The sequence below is a fragment of the Aythya fuligula genome, chromosome 4, assembly GCF_009819795.1.
Source record: "Aythya fuligula isolate bAytFul2 chromosome 4, bAytFul2.pri, whole genome shotgun sequence".
Taxonomy (NCBI): Eukaryota; Metazoa; Chordata; class Aves; order Anseriformes; family Anatidae; genus Aythya; species Aythya fuligula.
In genome coordinates this window covers 34,519,940-34,545,296 of record NC_045562.1, presented here as the reverse complement: position 1 = coordinate 34,545,296, position 25,357 = coordinate 34,519,940, and the positions used below count along the sequence as shown (strand labels likewise).

Below are 25,357 nucleotides of genomic sequence, written 5' to 3'. Positions count from 1 at the left end.
ATTAAACTGTTTTTTTTACACCCTCTTCTCCTCCAAGCAGTAAGGAAGAACAAACGAACTAAACCAGCACAATCTTGTTTATGAAAAATTCTGCCATTGAGTTTTGAAAAGTAAGTTTGTCTGGAAAAAACATCATATTAGTTTACAGAAAGTTTTCTATTAGGGAGCATTACACAGCAAAAAGGAATTAATCTAGAAGGACTGCTTAAGAGAAAGATAATGGAGTCACAGAATATTTAAGGTTGGAAGGGACCTCTGGATATCATCAAGTCCATCTGCTTGGCTCAGAGCAGAGTCAAACAGAGGAGGACCGTGTCCTGTAGGATTTTGAGTAATTTTTGAAGGATGGAGACTACACAACCTCTCTAGTTCACCTGTTTCACCATTCACCCTCACAGTAATTTGTTTTTTTTTCTTGTGTTTAAACGTGATCTCATGTATTTCAATTTGTGCCCATTGCCTCTTGTCCTGTCACTGAGCACCATGGAGAAAAACCTGGCTCTGCCTTCTTTACTGCTGCCTGAGAGATACTGGTAAGATCCCCCCTGAGCCTTCTCTCAGCCTCTCCTTTGAGGACAGATGCTCCAGTCCTTTTAACATCTCTGCAGCCCTTTGCTGGACTTGCTCCACCATGTCCATGCTTCTCTTGTACTGGGAGACAGAATGGATGCAGTGCTCCTGATGTGACTTCACCAGCCCGTTTCTGTAGCCTGGAGAGATCCCTCTGGATGGCAGCACAACCTGCCACCCAGCATATCAGCCTCTCCTGCCCTATTTTGTATCATCTGCAAACATGCTGAGGGTGCACTTGGTCACATCATCCAGGTCATTGACAAAAATATTATTCAGTATTGGTGTTAGTATTGATTTCTAGGATCCACCACTTGTGTTTGGCCTCACTGGGCTTTATGCTAAATAAATGCAGGTGCTCTTATTCCAGAATACCTAAATCAGAGAGAGGAAATTAATACACAGATATCTTGGTATGTCCTTTTGGCTATCTTAGGCCACCCTCTACCCAGACTCCTGCTTTTTGTAAATACAAGGAACTCGTGAATACTTCTGAGAGCTCTGACACCTGACTTTTACTGTTTCACTGTACCATGGGAGCCAAGTATGTAAAGTCACGCATTGCAACTTGGTGTCCCACCAACTACTTCTTTCTCAGTTAAGCTTAAGTCAGTTCTGAAAATTGGACATGGTCTTCTAAGTCTGTTTTGCAGCTTTTTCAACATCTTATCCTGTGTGCTTATTTAGGAAGCTCAGAATATGAACAGCCATGAACTGCGTATCATAGAGATGAAATGAGCTGATTGTGGCTGATCCCTATATGCACTGAAAGGTCAACACTCCACACAATGAATTAAATCTGGTGGCAAGTCCTCCTCAATAAACAATTTGCTGCTTTCTATCATGTGTCACATGCACTGAAGTCCACAAACATGTGACTAGTGAAGGATAAACTGCAACTTTCCCTTTAATATCTTTTTTTTTCTGATGTCATGATAATTGCATTATACTGCTTTATGTCAAAATTATTTGTGTAAGAACTTAGAGTAGTTACAAAATAATTCACCTGGAAGAAGTTTGTAATACCAAATGTTGAAATGAAAACAAAGACAAGCATCTTTTATGGCACTAAAGAACATGGTTTAGTCATGGGACTCAGTAGGTCAGTCTGATGATTGAACTCGGTGATATTGAAGGTCTTTTCCAACATATATGATTCCACAGTTCTATGATTCTGTCCTATTTGCAACAAATATATGTCTAGTTAAACATGCACTAAACAGAAATGCCTCCACAGAAAAAGTGAGGTAGAACAGTAAATGGAAATTTACAGAAGTCTGGAAAGATTACAGTGGGGCACCTACTTAAACATGCTATGTTCTTAAAGTTTTTCTTTTTTAACCTGGAAAGTATGTCTAGATTTCTATTTTTCAGCAAAATCTATCCCAAACTTGTGAGAAAAAAAATGAAAAAAGCTCTCAAAATACGGAAATAATAATAAAAAGTGCATATTACAGTTTATAGGTAAAGAAAAGCTTTGGATCATACACTTAAAAAAAATTGTACCAGCTTAAAATAACTTTCGATGAAAGGGTCACTTACTGCAAGAAGGGCACTGCTTAAAATTTAAGCAGTCAGTAATGGGAAGCGACAGACCTCTAACAATTTAAGTCTTTCACAGTTGAATGAATCTGCACTGACAGCCAGACAAGGATATGCTAACCTACCTTACGAGGATCTTGGCTATCATTTCATATGCTGTTCCTAGGCCAGAAGAATCACACAGTGCTGTGAAGATTTTTACAGAGGTGTTCAAAATCTGTGAAGCAGGAAAATAAAACTCAATAAATACAATGCTAAGCATTTTCACATTTTTTTTTCCAATCTCTGTGTCCACATGAAAAACAAAATTAAAGTTTTTCCACCTACACTTTGTTTTTTAATTAATTGTAATAAGACTAGGTTTTTGATCATTACTCATAGTTGTTTGAAACTATGTAATAATTACGAATTAAAAAGATAAAAATTGCATTTAAATCCCTACATTTTGGTGCTTTGCAAAAACCAGAGATATTTCCTAATTCATGATATAAATTTCCTTATCCATAATTTAAAAGATTTCAAGAGGCTGTTTTTATGAATTTCTATGAATCAATACCTTAAGACTATGTTCTTTGCAATCAGAGTTGTAGCAAAATACACTGAAATACAATTTAATATTATTTTTCTTTCTTTAAAGTGTCACTATGAGAACTTTTTTTAGTACAATACAGATGCATAAGAATTGAATAAATTATAGGTTGCACATTTAAACCAGATTGACTTAAAATATTGTAGATAATTTTGTTATATTTATGACTAATTATTCGTGCACACTAGCGATCTGTTAGTATTTGTTGTGAATATATTCTCTTATCATGTGCTCTCCCATAACTGAAGGCTTACAGCTGCTGCATAAAAACATATGATCTTAATTTAATTTAACACTGACGTCACCTGTATTGCATAATTTCTCTTTTCATCCTTTCTTTTTCCAATGGTGATGAAGGGAGAATACATATAAAATTAAATCATATTCTTTCCTTCTTCCCTTTTTGTTGCTTGACCCAACCTATTACACACATGAGAACACAGGAAATCTCCAAAGACTATCTATGGAAATCCTTTTTGCACATTTCCAAGAAAGGAGTATTGAATGTCATTTACCAGCTTTGAAGGGGGATGGGAGATGCACAGGGACATATGACAGTATCCCACATGCCCCAAGATGCCTATTTATGCTGAGGTAAAAGATAGGACACTTTCTATTAAGACTGCATTCGCTGTCATTGGCAAAGTGCACGGCTCAAAAGAAGACATCTTGCATGTGCTAACGCTATGGATGTTACCATTTCTACTATTGTTTCCATTACTCAGATTTCCTAGCTCTTGAAGGTCTTAGGTGTATTGCCAGACAAGGCACTTATAATTAATTAATTAAGCCCTGGGTTTACAAAAAGCATGGCTTATTAATATACAACAGACGATTTATCTTCCCTCAAGTACTTTCTTATCAGTGTTGTGTTTGATGTACATCAGCATTGCATCCTGTACTTGAAGGTCATTGTCAATTGGGTTATCGATGAATGATATGACAAAGAGAGTGAAGGCACTACTATTAGGAACTTGTCATATCAGTTCAGACCTGGCCCTAAACTGAATGCATACACACAGTTGTGAAGGCCTGCAGTCTGTCCTTCTGATAATACAGGCCGATAAAAGTAATGTGCCAATGTGCCATAGCCAGGGCAGCTGAAATAAAAAGTTGGTTTACTATGTCTCTGCAACAGCTGCTAAAAATAAGTAAATAAAGAAATAAGCAAACTCATTCATTCATATTAATGAATAACACCCATTTTAGTCCCAGCCTACTACTACTACACAAATTTGACATTTCATTATTAACAACGATGAAATAAAAATAATTAAATCATCTATATGAAAGGGAGGAAATCTGCACAGATTACAATGGAAAATGTACTCTTTATGTCTTCATTGCAAATAACTCCTCCAGCTTCAGGTAGTAGGTAGGGACACAGAAAAGGACGCATTCTTGGTGGAAGGGAGCTGTGTAGTGCTAGTGCCCTTTAGGCTATACTTGCTCAGTATTCATTTATATGGAGGATGTGAAAAGGGGCCTCATCACCTAAGGTGCATGCCTCACCTTCAGCACCCAGGATAGAAAAAGAAGTAGAGCAGGATAAAACAGTGGATTAACACGTTAGCATTAGAGGACTTAACCCAAAGCCTCTTGTACTTACAGTACAATTTTGATTTAATTAAAACTAACAAATTATAGAATTTGCATGCTGGCAAATCAAGTGGAATTGATGCAATGATCTCTGCCAGAATCTGTGAACACCCTGAAAACACCAAATGGACACGAAAACATCCCACTTTATTTTCATGGGATATTAACAACCAGTCCATCTATCTGGGTTCCTATGAATACCATATAAGAAAAGACATGCTTGTGACAAGAGAGTTCAGAGTGGGCATGGCTGGGCCATTCATCTCTCAGTTCTCTGACAAGTGGATAAATACTGGGAACACTGACTGTTTCGATCTATTGGAATTTATATGCTCCCACGAAAAGTTGTTTGGGATTTAGACCTAAGTATAGCTCAGAAACAGGTTCTGAAAAAATATGTATATTCTTGCCAATCTGTGCAGAGGACAGTGACATCCAAAGAAGAGGTGGAACATGTCAATAATTAATGCTGAAAACTCCTACACAAATGTGCAGAGTGAATATGCAGTTTTACTGCATTTGTGGTCTTAGGGAATACAGCTGTCATTACGAAAAAAGGATGGAAAAACTGATTCAGAACAAGAATCTACTTGTTAAAGGAACATGCTTCTGCTCCAGTGTTACATAGTAAATATTGTGCATTAAAATGTCATCGTGGTAATTTTCCTCCTGGTAAGAAAATGCAAATAAAAATATAGAACATTGTGTAAAGAAATACTGAATGGGACTATGTAAGAATTGGTACTATTAACATACATTTAAAGAGTGGGTTTGGGTATTACACAAATCTGGCTGAAAGTCAGACAGTTCGCAGAGATTTAAAGTTACTGAAGGGAAGATTTATTTATTTATAATCTACCAAGAGTTTTGAGGAAAGAAGCTGTTGCAATAGTTTTATCCTGATGATGCTAGGCTCGCCCTGTTATAAAACTGCCATACTGTTTCAAAGAGAGCTTGATGCTCCTACAAACTAGTGGGAAAAGATCACAGAACATATACAGTTGAACAGATAATAATTATGTATGTTTTGACTTCAGAAAAAAAAAGGTAAGTAACAAAATAAAAATGATAAAAGCTGCACTGATTATGGTCACAAATTACATTTTTGGCTCTATGTGGCCAAGCACAAGAACTGTCTCAAATTTCCTACTTTTGTATGTCCACAATGGAAACATGGGTTAAAAAAAATAAAGTGAAATTCAAACTCAAATACAAAAACGAACACTGGGTTTCAAGTACCTGTTCTCATTCATGCAGGATTTGGGAAAGTGGCAGAATGAAGACTTCAACTTTGCCTTGCATGTTACAGATAACTGTTCTAAATGCCATCCACTATTATTTTTGGCATATACAGGTAAAAGAGGGGAGAGGGAGGAATAATTTTTATCACTTCAAAAAAAGGAAATTGAAAAATCAAAAATAATTCTTGTTTTGCTTAGCACAAAAAGCTGGATATGGGTGCATCTGGAAGGAGGATAGCTACTATGGAAGCAGCTATTTGTTTACAAAAACAACCCTCTTCCTTTGCAAGTCTGTTGTGGCTACAATTTGTTATAGCATAGAAATAAAGCAAAGTAACAAGCTCTGCTTAAGTCCTCAAAGCAGAACCTGTTTGTGGCACAGCTCTTGCACTAATTCTCTGGGAAGTGCTGAATTTCACATTTGCCTCCTCTGCCAAGAAAAGTATCAGTCAGATCTCAAACCTAAATAAATTTCCTTCTCAGTTACCTCAGCATTATGTTAGTGTGACCCTCCTGGGGTTATGCCATTAGCATAAGACAGAATCACAGAATCATCTAGGTTGGAAGAGACCTCCAAGATCACCGAGTCCCACCTCTGACTTAACACTTACAAGACCTCCACTAAACCATATCACTAAGCTCTACGTCTAAACATCTTTTAAAGACATCCAAGGACATACACCAACCCCTCCCCAAAATCTCACCTTTTATTTTTCATTGTTGTCACACCTACAGCCCTTTTATATATATGTAAATATACAAGCACACACCTCATTGGCGTATACTGAGGACTCAAAAAATGGGATGTAGGCTTTGCTAAATCTTGATATGTACATCTGGGCATAATGGATGCAAGAGCAAAAATCGAAGGTATGAATTTATGTTGAATAAAGAATGTCTATCCAAGTCAACACAAGATTAATGTTCCTGCCAGTATTTTATCATTTTGGTAAAATACATTACTCTGACAAAAATGTGATGGGATGATATTGATTTATAATACTGTAACTTTAAAAACCGCAAAAACATAGTTCTGCTCTCAGCTTTGCACTTGATATTGTTGTCAAACTTTATTGGAAATACATTTATTTTGATTTCTGAAAATCTCTGTTTAGCCATTTCACAGCTGGTGAGCAGTAAAGATGCTTCTGCCTCATTTACAGATCTTGAACATGAATCAGACAATCAACCGCACCATTAGTCAAAGAGATCACTAGCTAATGACTTCTGACAGGCACTGCAGTAACAGGCCGGGGCCCAGCCTGGGTAGCAGCACCTGACAGTAATATTTCTGGAGCCAGCAAGAGGGGTTGGTAGACAGACAATGCAATCGAGTGAGACTCCTGGCCTCATACCACTTAGTACCTCTTACGTACTTTCAGAAAAAAACACATTGCCCTACCTGCCACTAAATAATCTTTTCCATACAGTCCAGTGAAAATAAAAGACAATAGAGCTGTATGCTTGGCATTTTGCAGTTTCACAAACTCCTTCCCTTAGCTCCCCCTAAATGCATATTTAAAAGTACAGTGAGGATTTTTAAACAGCTCATGCTGCAATTCTGACACTTCATCCACTCTAGATCAACAGAAAAATCAATCACAGGTTCTGTCACAGAGTTGCCCTCTGCATCTTTTGTATGATCCTGAATTCACTACACAGTGAATCTGCCAAGCTTTTGGAGGCTGAAGTACCTGCACAACAGAGAGAGGGCATATACATTCATTCAACTGCAGATTCTTTTACGAACCCCACTTATAAGGAGGTTCTATAAGACGCAAAAGTATTCTGCAGGAAAACTACTTTGGCTTTAATTTCTTCTTCATATTTCTCAGGTTTCCTCCTGAAACTGCCATTTTTTATTTTTATTTTTATTTTCTTTCTATGCGAGAGACTTCCATTGCACATGGAGCTATAGGGCATTTTATTTATAAAAGAATACTAACACAATTTTTTGGATTTCTTTCCCCCAGTTTTCTGAATCTAAGTTTCCTGCTTTATAATCAGAGTTTACCCTTATTGTAATCATTTGGATTATGTTTTGATACCAGTGCAGTCTTAATCGCCACATTTCAAGTGGTGAACATGCCCATGGCTATCCTGAGTAAGGTCAAAGACTTCCACAATACAAATCCAGATGTATCCTTATTTTGGCAAAAACAGTATGAGGGAGGTTAAACAGCAATAAGAAAATTTTATTGTTCATTTAATGTATTGATTATAGTAGAGTTTGTTAATCCCGGGAAAATAATAACACCAACGTCAACTGAATGGCAGGCCTCACCTTGCTAAACACTGAATGTATTTAGGTGCAGTGAGCATCCAGAAACAGTATGCTAGACTGTCTGCATGCTCACAGTTAAGGGATACTAAAACTGAATGCCATGTTGAGAAAAGGGGGAGTAATCCCTGATTTGGCAGAATTCTTCTTGCTAGCGCGTAGACTTTTTGTTAGTACGTGGCTATTACTAAGGTGTTGCCTGGAGGACACTCTCCTGGAGAATTAATTGCTCCATACACTCCTCTTCCTTCCCATTATACTTGGCCATCAAGTGTAATATTTACCCTGGTGCTCTACAAAGTTGCACAGCCATACATGCCTCAATTTACTTATGGCTATATCTGCTTGATGGATTACAACCCTAGGGAGGTTAACGTTTCACTCATTTCTTAATAGTCTATCAGGATAAGATCTAGGGTTCTAGGTCTGTATCAAGTATGTTTGTACACTTCACATAATATTCAGAGAACAGTTGTTTTGCTTCAGTTCTTAATGGACGATATGTAAATACAAGCAACTCATTAAAAAAACTCTCCACAAAACCATTTCAAGCTTCTATAGACTTCCATGAGGTCAGAAGTTCACCGTCAATGCTATGTTTTGCTGCACAGGAAACTTTAAAACCATGAAATGTACAGATGATTGAATAAATGTTAACTTTTGTCCTCATCTTTCTTACTTCTTCTGTATTACTGTTGTTAATTCTGGCCTTCTGTACCCCTTATAGTAATATTAATTCTGATTCCCTATATCTATGACTTTGTAGGAATGTAGTCATCATCTTACTATTTACTATACTTCACTTCATAGTTTTATTAAAATAATAATAATAATAAATCAGCGAGGTCCTTTAGAGTAAAAACCTACCCAAACCTCAAAGCCAGGTATTCTCATTTATTATTATTGTACAATTTGAAGCCTTTACTGCAAGAGACATTATTCTAGTAAAGGTTGTTGCAATCTTTATTTAGTACTGGAACGTAATGTTTTTCCAAACCAGCCATTGTTGGCATATTTCTTCAAAATAAAGCATGGCTTAACAGTCTGAAGTGAAGAAGCTTCATCTGTTACCCTTTAACAGCAATATAAGAGGAAAAAACAGTTTATGTATCCTTTCCATCCTGACAGATGTGACAATAGCTGGAAACACTATGCCTGCCAAGAGCTTTTATCAAGTATGTTATAACAACTAGTAATAAGTGTAAATAATAAATGGCTACGATCTTATGGGAAACGGTGGCAATACTAAACAATTTTTGGTACTTGCTGATGGGAGTCTGCTAGTCTTGGAATTCCCTGGCTTCCCAGTAGAGTTTTGGCTTGACAATAAACAACAGTTTAATACTTTATCTAATCCCAGCCAGGAGGTAAGTTCAACAGCAAGCTTTTGCAGATGTTCACATCCAATAATCTATCCATAATTGATGAAACAGGGAGGTCAGATGTAATGGTTGCTACTATTCCAGCAACAAATAAATGGTTATTGACAAAACAAGTCAGTGTGGCGCTGAGTGCTGAGCAGTGACAAGCATGAAACAGTGCTGAGACAGAGGTAGTGATGTGAATACAGCCCTTCATCTTGAGAATTCCTCAATATGATGTGTGGCATGAGGGCCACTCTGACACATAAGCAGATGGAGGTGACTTGTAAAGGAAAAATGAGATTCTACAGGCACATAAAAGACAAAGGCAAAGGCGGAGAAAGAAATGAGAAAGGGGTGGACAAGACTGGATATTTGGGTAAGTGCAACTATATGAATTGTTCAGAAATGTTTTTGTATTAGCAGCACTGTGATCCAGATGTCTGGACTGCTTTTATCATGCTGCTGTGCCTACATGAATGTACCTGGCTGTCAGACTGCCGTAGCCTCCTAAGACCTTAATAACTGTACTGTATGCCTGTGCATGCTTCAATGCTCATTACTTCTTAGACAAAGTACCTATAAATATCCTCCTTTGTGCTTATTAATATCTAGTCCATTTGTGAACTAATATTTTTAATTGCAAAAAGTTTTCCTAGCTAAAAGCAAACAAACAAACCCTTAGATTTGCATAGCACTATGGAAAAATATTAGAGAAACTAGGAAGGTATGCAAAATATGTAAGTCAGCTAATTTTTTTTCTGCATATGTATATAGAAGTCAAGCAAAAGTTCTCATTCAGCTGAAAATCTCATATTCTTTAAATTTTAACCCATGTGAGAAATGTAGTAAAAGAATTAATAGACTGTTTTTATTGACTGAATAAAACTTGAGTCATTTACATGCAAATAGTCACTTGAAATCTTTTGCATCCATTTCAGTGCTAAAAGATAGTATTTTTACAATGTTTACTGTGTAATATTCTAATATGAAAAACAGCAGAATGAAAGGGTGGCCATTATTGCTATATGTAGTCATAAAAAGATTTCAGACAGAAATATTTTAAATATTAATATTACTAAAATCACTTAAAGCACCAAGGAATGTTAAATCGATTTATTTAGAAGTACAATTTATTTCACACTTTGCTACCAATTCTTTTGATCAGCTCTGAAATAATACATAAGCTGAAAGCAAAACAGCAAAACAAATTGCTTCTAGCAAGAAAGCTGCAAGCTTTAGGTTTTAAAGTGGCACACTTCAGTGTTTTAACATCTGAGGTTATTTATCTATCAAAGGGCAAGTCTGAAATTCTTCAAAATCAGACGACTGATTTGAGACCTCCTCTTCTCCAACCTAGCCATCAATGGTTCTGATCAAGCAAAGTTGTTAAGCATTTGCTTACAGCTGAATATCAGTCATCTTGATGAAGTCAACAGGAATAACCGTATTGAAATTTAAAAATGCATTTAATAAGTAACTTGCTGTAGCTTGAACTATACCAACGTGAGAAACCAATTTAATTTCAAAAGCCTTACTTTATAGAATTTTTAAAAGCCTGATCATTTGAACTAAGCTATATGAAGGAAAATAAAGCCTCTCAGATGATGAATGTATTTGTATTTAAGATCTGAAATTCCAAAGTTTGTACAGTGTGGGTGCCAATGCTCTGTTTCTAAAAACATATGAAAGGCCCGACTCCTCTAAGTAAATTATCTAATAGAATTAAAAATTTCTTAAAGTTTTTCATCCATTTACTGCAGCTCTAGTTATAATACGTGTAAATTCTCTAATCGACACATTACTGGCAGTTCTTAAGATCTTTCACACTATTGTTTCTCAGATAATATACAGCACTTAGATGCAACTATCTCTTTCCCTCAATTATATGCAGCATTTAGGTTCCTAAGTTTAACACACCTAAGCTAGAAATCCAGCATAGTCTAAAGCAGATGAAGTAAATAACCTCTGTAACATCTCTATAAAATACAGTGCTTTGTCTTTTCTTTCCCTAGCCTGTGGGAATGAAACAGATGGAAACTTGTATATCATCAGTTATTTATTTTATTTGATACTGTAGAAAAAAACAAACAAACAACACAACATCTTAAGTAGAAAATATCTGCCTTAATCCTGTATTTTAAGTTATGGAAAACAGCAGTTAGAGTTTTAGAAAAAAAAACTCAACACAGGTAAATAGATGAATTGTAATCCTATATCTCATAAAACAGACACTGTATAGTTGTGGGCACAATTTGGCTCCTACCTGGCCTGGAAAAGCAAAAGGAAGAGCTATCTCCACTGGTCATATCCAGCACACAGTACTGCTCCATCCTGTTAGCTATGCCAAAGAGGTAGGGGCAGAGCAAAGGCTCCATTCATGACTGCCAACTGCTCTGCCTTCCACGCCTCGGTGAAAAATGAATGGGAAGATATTGTTATTCCCTTGCAGAGTAGTTTGAGAAGATTTTATAATTTTGTCCTCAACGTTTGAGCATGCTCAGCATGTCAGAGCTAAGCAAACCTCCAGTAAGTGACATTTTGCTTCTTTTGAGTTCAGACACCATAATAGCAAGCTACAATATTATGGAAATGATTGGAATCTTATGAATAGTTCTCTTGATCTTAGGATAATATCTGTTACTACTATTTACTTGCTTCGGCACTAATATTCTCATTAATGTTGCACACCAGCCCCCTCCAGTTTTTCTGCTTACTCGCACAGTGTGTGCACGCATGCATGGACACAGATGCATGTGTGTGTAAGGTAATAAAAAAATATATATCTTCATTTCATAATAGATGTCCTGGGTCAAAATTTTACAAAAAACATAGAGTTCTAAGTTTGGAAAATGTCACAACTTCTAAATTCAGGATGTTTAATATGTATATTTTAAACAATGCTACTTTAGAACTATACATAAAAGCAGTAACTTTCAGACCATTTTGGAAATAAAAACAAACACACAAACTGAACAACGTCCTCCTCACAGAGCCCCAAGAAGTGGGGTTTTAAACTCATATTCAGATTCCTGAAAACACCAGTGGTCACATAGTCCTAATACTTGAAAAAGGTCTTATAGGTTTATTTAATGGAACGTATGGTCACATCTGCAGCTCACAATCTTCTTGCTCTTTTGGGGTGTATATATGATCACATTTGAAGTCACAGTAGCCGAGATGAAAGTCCACACTTCTACTGCATTTTGGTAGCCAGTCTTACAGAACATGAGATCCCATGAAGAGGAAGGCTGATAAGTCAATGTTGCATTTACCTTCACTGTTCCTATGGCAAGACATGCTAATGGTCTGATAATCTTTTGATTGGCTTGTAATGCATGAACTAATAGTTTTGCTTGTTTTACATATTTCATGTTTTTTTTTTTTTTTTTTTTTTTTTTTTTGTGTGTGTGTAATTTGACTACTGTAATTCTGCAATACTTCATTTAAGAGTGTTTTCTCACAAAGTGTATTATTGTGGTATATTTATCTTGACAAATCTCTAATTTACTGTGGGGAGCTATCCTGATGCCATTAACCAAGCAGAATATAATTTGAACTGCAGGCTCAAAAGAAAAATAATACCATGTTCCAAGGCAGTTGTAGTGGACACCATATCACCAAGGTGTGAGTTAGTCTGGTACACAGAAAAGTACTGAAAGAAAACAATGTCATTACATCTCAGAGCTACTTGCTATTTTTTCCCCTAGTTTTAATCAGGTTTTCAAGAAACTGGATCAAATAGGAAAATGATTATCCAAATTAAACCAACAGAAGGAATTCATCCTTCACTAAGAGACTGACAACTTCCATATCCAAATAATAAAATAAACTTTTCACTTTAAGAATTAAGTGCTAAATTAACAAAAAATTGATTGATTGATCAGACATTCACTTATTCTCTGAAGTTTCATCTCTTCTTTAGGATTCTCAACTCAGTTAATTCCTAATTTCTTACTTCCCTCAGTATTTGAGTCAGTGTATTTTGTCAGGGCAAAGTTCACCACCAGTACTAATTGTTCCCTTTTTTTTTTTCTCCATCCTATCTTCATCAATGCCTAGCAGTAGCGGAATCTCTCAGAAACAAGAAATTTAACGTTGCAAAACTAGCTCACTAATTCCAGACCCTCAAGAAGAAAATCTTTCTCTGTACATAATCCACTGTCAGAGTCAAGATCAGTCAGAAGTGCTTACTTTCAAGGCTGACTCAGATTTTTTTCTGGTCTTTTATTCCTTAGATATGAAAAATACAGAATTTATATACGAGTACAGTTTTAAGAACAATTAAAAAACTGATTCAATAAAAGCAAGGCCTCTAGGAATGTTGAGAGCTTTTCTTAAAATTGTACGCTAAATGCCTTTTCAAGCACGTGACCCCATTTGCTATGCTGAGAAGGTTATACTTCATCAATAATGGCTAAATATCCACTATAAATGGATAAAGGACAATCTGACTGATGAAAAAGAGGAAGTCTGAAATAATTTCTATTCAATACTGTCTTTTGACATTTTTTCTGAGCCTCCATTTAAGTGTTTCTTTCTGTAGTGAAAACAATGAAAGCTTAAATCTAAACTCAGTTTTCTATCCAGACACCATCCGCAGAAACATGTCTTGAAGTTCAGCCTCCTAGCAATGCACTAGAATAGTAAGCAAACCTCAAAGGAATGATGCTCACTATTCTCAGCCACCTTTTACAATGCATGGGAGAAAAGAGAATAACATGCAGTCTACTTTTTTGAGTACTTTTACTTGCTAAGATCCTCCTTGATGTGCAAATTCATACAGACACATGGGCATCATCTATATAATTAAATATAACAGATGCAATTTGATAAAATATACTATGTACAATCACTTTAGAATATCTGTATCCCAGATATATTTACTTACATTCTCTCTACTTGCATGAATTAAAACAAAATTTTCAGTTGTTTTGATACAGACTTCTTCAGAAATTAACTTTATGGTCATAAATCACCTCTGATTACTTTAATAGGGTCATTTTGAATGTGAAGATGCCTTTATAAGTTCATAAATTTTCTTGATAATTTTATGCCTGTGGCTTGTATACCATAATTCTGACAATTGATGCACGTGACATTATGTCATAAATTACCACATTATTTTGGCATGAGTCTCAGTGCTCAAGAACACCATCTCTATTATTTGAATATGTAACATATCTGAAAGGATACATATATGCAGGATTCAACACCAAAAATGAAAGAACACTTTGAAATAAACAAATGTTCAGAAAGGTACGAGAACTGGAATCTTCCTGATAATTTGAGATGCGACTAATTGAAAGAGAAAAAATCCTTGATGCCCAACACTTTGAAGCATTCTTGATTCTAGTATATATATATAAATATATATAAATCCCATATCATTAGGTTTCAATACCTTATGTAAGATTTCAAATGACATAAACGTGTCTCACTTAATACTGCACTTGTTATTTAAGCATAAAGAAAAACAAACAGTAACTTTCACTTTAAGGTTAGTCTAGTTGCAGAACTTTCCCTGATGAAATCTATAATGCTTAAGATAAAATCTATAGTATGAGTACTTTTAACATTTTGTGTTGTATTTGGGGGAAAATCCAACAGTCTTGGTAATGATATAAAAAAACAGATGATATAAAAACCATTATGAACATAGCCCACTGATACTGAACATAATTAGTTCTTAGGCTTTTAAACTTGCACATATTTATGTTTTTACATCTGAGTAGGTCCACTGAAATCAATCAAATATATCAAATAAAATTAAATCAATTTGTACAGATTATACACCAAATCAAATTATGTTAGATTATACAGCAAATAAAAAAAAAAAAACCTTCTCCAACAAAAATAGCCCATTCAATACAAAGTGACTGCATATTTTTGATGTAATAGGCTGCAGCTTAATCATTTCAACCTTTAATTACTGCATCAGATAATGAATATTTTGAACATATGCTTCTCCACTCTGGAAGAAGACATGAATGAAACAAGTTTATATGCATGCTATGTGTGTGTGTGTGTTGGGGGAGGGAGCAGCACACTGAACAGCAAAAGGAACCAAGTGGCAACAATTGGAGGAAATGGTATCTGTAACAGCTGCTCCTTTCAGATTCCCCTAGAAGGAGACTGCCTGAGGTGGACCACAGCACAAAAGGATAAAGAAGATGAAAACTGATGCAAAGCAGGGAAATAACTGCTGAGACCCCTGAGTCTACACCCGAGTAGTCCCAAGCTGTGTGGCAAGACCTCTTTAGCATGCTACAGAAGCTGGTGATGAACTACATATTACCATGAGGCAAACTGGCTCCTAGCAGTATTGTCTGCATGTTATGTGTAATGATAACCAGTAGTCCTTTGGGAGCAGGATGCAATGATTTCATCTCTGTAAGCATCTGAGCTCCCCTTGGATACAGAGACCATTAAACTGAGAACAGAAGGGTAAATTTTAGGCAATGATTTCTAATTGGAGAGTGAAGACAACTTGTGCTCAACAGTACTGTCAACCACTGATATTTTACTGCTGTCTATATTGATCACTGCTAAGCACAAAAGGAACTGAAATGTTACCCCTTTTTCTTAGTCCTATAATGTACAACATATTTTCTGAATGAAAGTACTTTATTGGTTTCTTATGTAGGATTATTGGAAATGTCACTATTTTAGAAATCCTTATTTATATTGCAAAATATTAATATTTTCATTACAGGTAAAATACCATTGCATACTCTAATAAAATTTATCTATTTATGTTTTGTACTCTAGAGAATTTTCTTCCCTTTTAATTAAAGCGCATATTGCTTTCCATACCTGTCAACTGTTTTTGTAAGGCTAAAAACAATAGGCACAACCTTTTATGTATACACTTTAAATTAACAGTAGTAAATTACAAAATTCAAGGTTCCATAATATTCCTTAAAATAAATATACAAATAAATTCTGTATGTTAAAAAAAAAAAAGGAACTTCCAAGTGATTCCTGTAACTTTTTGGCAGGGGACATGGGGGAGCGATGTTGGGAAAGGAATAGCTATAAAATTTAAGGAAAATGGACCCTGAGGAAACAATGGCAGGGCATCTAATATTTTTGATACTTTCAAGGGTAGTTAGATCCCTTTTATAGCACAGAGACTGTACAGTCTTGTTCATTAATGAATTTATACTGTGAAGAAGAGATCAAATGTGCACGATGGCTTTGTTTAGCCTATTAATTTGTCTTACTGCTCTTCATCATCCACGCAACTTATTCTGACTCTCAGAAACTTAACAAGAAAAGTTGATCAGGTAAAAATACCTTCACACTTGTTGGTCAAAAAACAACGCAGATGAAACTCAGCACAAAAACAACTCTATCCTAATCTGTCATACTGTATTTCTTGGGATCAAGTATCCTCTCTTTTATTGCTGTTACAACCCTTAGATATAATTTCATAAAATTTTATGCAGACTTCTCTTTCTGAGATATTTTCATGTTCAGCTACAGACTTGGACTGAAAGTGATGTGAGAGCAGATTCTCTGGCTTCTTTGACTAGAAATTCACTATCTACAACATAAACATTCTACTTTCCAGAATTCATTTGATTTAGAAGAAAAGGCTATCAGCTTTGAAGAATTATATATAAAGATGGTCAAAAACTTTTGGAAAAATCATATCACAATCATTAAAAGCATGTAAGGGCATATTTCAAGAGAAATCTAGAACCCACCCTACTCAGCAGAAGCCAAGTAAGCAATCCTTAAACTCACACTCAATTAACTCTATTACTTCTACTGGTCTCCTTCTGAGAAGGATATACAACCACACACACAAAAAAATGCTCTCTATGAAACATGCTCATTTATAAAATACTGAATCACTGCACAGTTAAAGAAACAAACAAAAAAAATTGTCCAGCTGATTAATTACAATAATCATGGATAAAACATTCAGACAAATACATTTTCCCACATTTTTAAGTGGGTCATTGAAAACCAAGACCTCTCTGATGACTGGCACAGACAAGTCAAGTTGATGCTTATCTTTCTTCTCTCACTGACCTAAGATGAACTACAAGAACCCTCCTTCCAGAGTTGTCACATGCAGAATTCTCACTGTTTGAATTATCGTGTATGGGAGGCTCACGGGAAACACGTGAACAGGAACTTGAAATCACGCCTCAACAGAAGAGATTACATCAGCACTACAGCTTTTCACACCAAAAGTAATTCATATTTGTTCTACATATTCTGAAAAGTTCTACGTGTGGATTGACATAGTTTTAATTGTTGCTCACAAATGTGCTGTACCAAAATACATTATTTTTTTTTTTTGGGGGGGGGGAGGAGGGGTTGTTTTTAATAAAATCATAGCTAAATTAAACTAGGCACAATTATTTTATGTGTGTAAGAATACAGGAAAGAAAAGCTAGTTACATGTAACTTGAGTTGTCAATTTATATTATTTCTACAGAACCACGCCTGGAAACATGGACTGTTCTTGAACTCACTGGAACCAAAGTTGCTTAAGCCATTTGGATGTCTGTCTGCAGAACTAGATACAGTTATAAAAGGTCTGTGAGGCAAACCTCTACACACCTTTTCTGCTATACAAAACTCCTAAGATGCCAAGGAGGCAGTGAAAGGCATTGGGAAAATTAAAGCAACTTTAAAATAAACTTACTGATAATGCTGTCTTTTCTTCTCCAGCAAAATGATACGCCAAACTTAAGCAATATGCAGCCTCTCCTTCCATCTTTTTATCACCTCCTGAAGAATAGATTAAAGTTACAGTTACCAGTGCAGTCTTAGCAAAATTTCATTAGCACAGACAGGTCTTGCAGTTTATTAAACAACATGTAGATATTTACATACTACAGTATTTTTTTTCCTTTCCCTTAACTTTACCATTTATATCTTTTTATCGATCCAAAACAGAGCTGCTTCTATATAGATAATTAAAAACACAGGCCATGGATTAAAACAAAGTTCAACAAGAAAGTTCTACAAAATCAGGGGAAATATCTTTCAGTAAGTAATAAAAGTAAAGTAGTATCTTTCAGTAAGTAATGCAGAACAGTCAATTTAATGTGTTGTTCTCTGATTGTGAACTGTTTAATAATATAAAATATAATAATAATAATAATAATAATAATAATAATAATAATAATAATAATAAAAATTTTCCCTTCAGAACATGGGCATCTATTAAAAAATAATTTGTAAACAAAAACAAAGCCTGTAGAAATGAACATCTAAAAACATCTTTTGACAACTAAGTAGTAGTAAACTATCTAAAAAGTCTGGAAGATGGTGCTTATTTGCAAGTAATAACTAACTATGTAAAATGAAAAGGCAGACACCCAGCAGATAATATCACTCAAATATTGCCAAATCAACAGTGACTAGATAATAAAAAAAATCTCAACTTCCATCAGTGACCTCACTGTCTGATTATGGATTCACTGTTTAATACCATAATATTTTCCCACAATATCGGGTTTTTGGAATTCCTTTTAGGAATCTAAACCATTCTTTGTCGTCAGCAAGGTCTTTCTGCTTTAGTGAGATCTGGAAGTGTAATGATAGCAATTGCCTTTGACTTTCAAAGGAAATAATCACTCAGTTGAACACCTGACACTTCCTACTTCAATCTTGGGAAAATCATGGCATGCACATCAAATAGAGGAACGTGAAAGTTATTCTACACCTACCTGCTTTTGCCATTACGAAAGCTTTTCTTAGCATTTTGATGGCCTGTTCTTGTTCCTTGTTTTCTAGCATTTTGTCTGCTAGTAATGTATAAATTCTCCAAAGGTGCTCACATGCCAGTGAATTGTAAGTACGGCCTGCCTCATCCTTCCATGTTGAGCCCTCTGTTAATTGATAAAATGCTTCATAATGCTCAGCAGCCTTCATGACGTGACCTGAAAAATGTGATTCATAGTTACAATCAGTGTAATCAACATTTTGAGAAGTTATTAGTGTATAATCATTTTTTATCGCTAGAAAGTAAATTGCATCCCAATCATTTCACAGATATTTCAGAAATCTTCAATGTCTAACTATATCTAAGGTGCTGGAACATACTGCCAAATTTCAGCTACTGGTAATATTGCAATTTAAACTTTTCACATTTTAAATTAGTTTTTCTTTATAGATGTTGAAGGTCTATGATCCCAAGGGTATTAAGACAGAATTTTCTAGAAAATACATCCATTACAGATTCATGAAGACAGCCTTTGTGGATCTCAAATTAAAAAAAAAAAATAAAAAAAAAAAATAAATCACATGTATGCATAAGCCATCACAGCTCAATCTGTTCCTCAAGTTTCCTTTTCCATAATGAAAACCTGTTGCAATGTGGAAAACAGAGGTATCAAAACTGTGGAAAAGAACCTTTATTTAAATAAATGAATTGAAGAAAGACAAAGAAAAACAAAGAAATTTATTCAAGGATTATTAGTAGACCAACTCTGGTGAGTCTATGCTGTAAGATTACTGGAAGGGCATGAACCATTAACACATTAAGTATTGAGCCTGGAGTAACACACTTTAAGGTCTTCAAATATAAGCTACTCAAACATCTTTAAGGCGAAAGAAAGTTTAATTCACTTGAACATGCAATTAATTCCTCCCTCCCTTGCTAGCTTCAGCTAGCTTTTTACATGCAGTCTAGGAGATATCCAGGCTTTCTGGACAGTGGAAATTCAAAGCCCCTTGAACGAACACGTTTTTTTTTTCTTATACATAAGGAAACAAGGTTAGAGGAAAACTAGTAGAAAGCAGGTAAGCTAAGACCATTAGCATACAAAACACATTCCGGACAAAGTACCTTGTTTTACTAAGGATGTTCTATAGCAAGGGAGAATTGCAAAGGTAACCCTTCTTTCACCAGTTTTTGTGTGAGAGAGATGGAGGAGTTACATCCCGTGCATAATCAATATATCAATTATTATTTCTATTAAAAGCTGAAACAGGCAATTAACTAAGTTTGCTTAGATGTGCTTGCAGCTAACACCTCCTCTGAAACATGATCCATAAAAAATGGATACTGTTTTGTAGGCTTTTTACAGTGCTTGCATTCAAGTTACAAAAACAACTGGTAAAGAATTGAGAACCAAGGATGGAAGAAGGATCCTGTTTTCTATTTGTACGAAAGGAAGGGAGAGAAGTTCAGAGAACGGCCTGCTTTAAGCACTGTAAGGCAAAACAAGGCTAATCCCCCAGGCCTCCAGCCAACCCAACAGTACTCAAGAGCGAAGTGCCAGCTGCGAGGGAGGACATCCTACAGCCAGCCGTACTCGGTTCTGCCACAGCAGAGGACATGTTTTGAAGAGAAGGCCCAAGATATTGGAAAAAGTCTTACTGCCACAGTAGGTACAAGACCCCGTAAACTGACAGGAAAACATGTAGATATTTTTTCCAAAATATCACATACTTGACACAACACCAAACAAACAGAAATGCAAAGTGAGATTATCATGACCAAACCCAGTTTAGTTTAAGGATTGAGCGCTGGTAGATGGAACAGGAAATGGAGGTGCAGATGTGCTAAACCCAGATCACTTTCCATTCTAAAGAGACTTCCAAATTTTATTTGGGTTTCTGCCTACCCAGATAACTTCTTAGGGCAAGTCCAACTCAGAAATCAACAGAATTGCAGTTATCCAAGTTGCTAAACATAGATCTTAGATACTAATTGAAGAAACTGGTATTGGCTTTCTAACAAAGAATGGAAAGGTAAGTTCAACAGGTTGATCTAGCATTCTATCCACTTGGATACTCACAAGAATAGTGTCCTCCTTGGAATTCTCCCCAAAGTCTACAAACCAACGAACTGTGTCTTCCAAAGGATATAGCCATGCATTTATGTGCTCTAGTTTTACTACACCTGTAAAGGATTCTCTAGAATAAAAGAGTTTAATTCATGTATAACTCAAAAACTTCTAGTAAGAATGGGAAACAGTAAACAAATGAATGGTATCACCTGGACACATAATTTGAAACTGAACAGAGTATCTGAGTTTGTCCTAAGACACTTAAATATAATCTTTTAGATGGACATTCATGTTAACTACATGTGCATCCCTCAGAACTATTGTTGAGATTGTCAGGACGATCAGACATGGTAATTCCTATCCATGCTCCCTCACTTGCAACATCCCCTTGAGAAAGTTTGTCAGTTTGGAAATTGAGCTCATATATTCCATGTACCCCATAGTTCTTAAGAGCTTGCCTAACCATAAGAGCTTTGAGCTGGCATCCTTTTTGCCAGATCTCAATGAAAACTCTTTAGAGGACAGTCCATATACATCAAGCTTCAAAACACAGAAGTGGTATATTCTTTTTTTGTAGCACTCAAATGGAACTAAATTAAAATACTTCATTAACTACCCATAAAGACTGTGATGTAAAAACCAATGCATTTACATCACAAAAATGCCAAAAAGATGATGAAAAGAAAAAAAAAAAAGCCAATTTTAAAAATATTTGCTAAAACAAGGGAGGGATGGAATTCCTGACCTGAAAGCCCTTATACAGATAGAAATTTGCTGACTGAAGACTCTTTCAAGAAATACTAGCAATTTTACTAGCAATTTGCAACCTGCAGACCTCTCAAATTTGTGGAGGGTAAAACATTTTAGATATCGAAATTCATTTCTCCATCAAAATCACCTGAAATCCCTTTTTCTCATTGGCAAATGACATACCATACTATTTACTTAATCAATAATATTTATGTGAACCTCAAATGCTTGTGGAAAGATAATGTCTTCAGGGGGATGGCAGGTTTATTTACTCTGATGAGTTCGTTCAGTTGGAATTGCTCTGGCCAGCACATTCTGATTTTTAAACTCTTAACTATTGTAACTGTTAGGAACAGGCAGAGGTGGATGCTTACTAAACATTTTGAAAAGCATTTCTGAGAATAAGAAAAAATAATCTGAGCAGTGACAACATAGAGTTTTAAATGACTTTTGTTGTCAATTAAAAAAAAAGCATAAAGAAAAATTACAAGAAAAAAAATGAGTAGGAAAATAATTTGAAATAGGTTGTAGAATTATATCCTTTATATCTGTAAGAATTCAAAGAGAACATCCAAAATTGCTTCTAGGAAATCCATATTTGAAAATTCTACTTGCAAAATTTGACAGAAAGGAGTATAACTATTTTCAGTTAACAAAATTAACAGCAATTACATATTTATTCTTCCCACTGCCACACAGAAATTAGCTCAGTGCATACTAAATGGAAGAGGTATCAAAGATTCTCAAGATCCAGCTTTATAAAAGCAATCATAAAGCAGAAATGAAACTCCTACAACATATACACTATCACTAGTAAAGTGTTATAGTTCAATGGAACTCAGGGCATAACAAAAGAAAGCCTATCTGAAATAGTTTAATCACATATGGGAGGTAAACACTGTCATAATGTAATTTTGGGAGTAAAGAATCAATTTTAAACAATTATATCAAAATGATATAATTGACAAAGACATGACTCAGCCAGTAATGTATCAAATTTTGGCAATGATGCTCATCTTCACAGCAACTATGTATGTATGAACAAAGATTTGTGCTACGGCTTTCATTGAACTTCATTGCTTATAAGTCAAAAAATAGATTTATTCATTCAAACAAAAGAACTCAATGTAATTTCATAAATACTGAAGAGAAACATTTTCATATTACCTGAAACTTCTTTTATAATTCCTCTTCCAAAAAACCTACTCCAAAGTATACATTTGTTATATCAAAATAGATATTTTCAGGAAATTTCAACCAAAATGGTGACTTCTATTTTGCCTTTTTTTTTTTTTTTTTTTTTTTTTTTGAGTAGAAAGATTGACTAGATATTAACACAAATGGGTTTAAATGTGAAGCTGCCATAAAAGCAGGCACATAAATGTAATTCTCCCAGCCGCTATTTTGATGCACATTTTTGATTCCATGAATATTTTATGAAATGGCCCAAACTAAAGCCATATAACATTCCTGCATTACTGATGCTTGCGCCCGTAAGCTACAAACATTAGAGGCATGATTGAGTGCATTAAAATGAACTCATTCAGCAGTGCATTGATTACTTGAAGGAGGGAAGAAAAAAAAAAAAAAGAGTTACTCCCACTTAAGAAAACAGCACACAAACCTGAAGTTTTCAGTACAGAAATTAAAGATAGCAGATTTGAATAATACGGTATTGAATAAATAAATTCAGTGCAAAACTGTCTAGAGTTCTTTATACACAATTCTGACATTAATTAGGTGAGATGTTAATTAGGTCCACAGATCGCTTCCAGTAGTGCACAGGTAATTTAAAATGTCACAATCTGCAAAATGCAGTGACCGACCTGTTCTAGCTCCATGCCTCAGCAGTACTGAGAGCACCTAATGATTTCCTTTTCTACCAGCTTGTACATTTACCAACGAAAATAATGCCACATAAACAATTGCATAAAAAAGTGACAGATCTGTTAGGTACATTTCTTCAGCAGCACTGGTATTTGCAGAAAGCACATTTAATTCTAAATTGTAAACATTTGTTGAGGACTTTAGAAAACATTCCACTTCAGCTTAAAACAACAACCAAAAGAAACAATAAAGCTTTACATATATATTGCAGCATATTTTAGTCTAGAAGTAGGATATCTTTTGTAATCATTTCTTTCAACCATACCATGTGGACATAAAATCTGCTTGAAGCAACAGATAATGGTAGGAAAAAAAAAAAAAAAAAAAAAGGAAAAAAATGTTATTACCATTTAAGAAGATACAGGTTTGCATTTCATTTTAACTGCTTGAACTATTTGTATTATTTTTATTTCTGACATTCAGTTATGATAACTATGCTAGCACTATTCAGGCTGAAATTGTTAAAAATCTTGCAGTTTCCAATGTGAGCCACTATCTACAGAGTTTATAAGTCTTCAACATGCACTGGATGGTCAAACAAAAAACTCATAATAACCAGAAAAGCAAGTTCTCATTCAGTAAGTAGCTGAACCACCCTGGACTCCTGAGGTCAAGTTAACTGTACGGAAGTCACTGGAACTGATCTTAGATGCAAACCCCAAGTTTATGTAGCAATCTGCAACAGCAAGACAAAATTATGAAAAAGATTTAGGATAAAACTTTTCCCTTCCATAGTCCTGCACTGTCAAGATAAACAGTTATTGTCATCTACTATACAGGAGTTGACAACATTGTTTAGAAAGATGCCACAGAGATTTTTAGCAAAATGACATAGGCAGTTAATAAGAACACTGTAACGAACATGCTTGTTCATCATAGCATATCCTGACCAATTTCCCACTTTGACAACACACCAGTAGCATAACTCTACTTATATAGAGTATAATATACTCCCCAGAGTATATATAAGAGGCTCTAGGTCAACTGAAAGCTTGCCAGAGCATTAGAAATCTTGAAGCTCGAAAGGAAGGAGATAGGAGGAAAGCCGAGCACCACACAGCCTGGGATATGGCATTGGTGTACTGAGACTGCAATGCAAGAAGATGGTAATTTATGCTCACTTGCCTGGGCCAAGAACTGCCGGGCTAATCCTTGGTATTGCAAAGTAAAAATATATAAATAAAAATATTATATATATATATATATATAATTTCTGTTGACACTAGTTAAGCAACTATCTGTTGTCCAAAAGGAAAAATAAAATCACAGGAATCCAGTGAGAGCTAGATCACTATGTACAGTGATACTGTATGTATCACTCTAATAGGTCCATGTCCTTCTTATTCTGGTGGTCCCAAAGCTAAACACCTTACTCCAGGTGGGATCTTACAAGAGCAGATAGAGACAATCCCTTATTGTACTGTATTACAGCATATCATCAATGTAAGATATTAAAAATGCTTTAAAAAGATGTTGTTTAAAGATTTTTTTTAAGGGACATCTCATAAACATGCCACCACTTCTGGTGCCTGCTTGCCTGTCTGTTCCTAATCCCTTCCCCTGGTTCTGCTACAAAGACTGCAGACAAGGAAGGGATTCCCACGTGCTGAAACGACAGCTGCTTTGGGGATAGTTTTCTGTGGACCAGCAAGAGGAAAAACTGGATTAACAGAAGAGCACATTAACAGATGAAGAACTGCTGTGAAAAAACTTATTCTTAAAAGAAAGCATGGCAAGTACAGGAGGAACAGGCACTGGTGCAGAGGAGCCCAGAA

General features: G+C 35.4%; 1 protein-coding gene across 2 annotated transcripts in view; it reads right to left on the bottom strand.

The window, feature by feature from the left end:
• The window catches only part of TTC29 (tetratricopeptide repeat domain 29), a 372,975-nt gene that overhangs the window by 54,637 nt on the left and 292,981 nt on the right, over positions 1-25,357 (bottom strand). For both annotated transcript variants that reach the window (XM_032186005.1, XM_032186006.1), the window contains 3 exons: positions 18,879-19,091; positions 17,849-17,934; positions 2,238-2,329 (listed from right to left, as the gene is read on the bottom strand). In XM_032186005.1, coding sequence (XP_032041896.1) covers positions 2,238-2,329; positions 17,849-17,934; positions 18,879-19,091 — 391 coding nt within the window. The remainder of the gene's footprint in view (positions 1-2,237; positions 2,330-17,848; positions 17,935-18,878; positions 19,092-25,357) is intronic.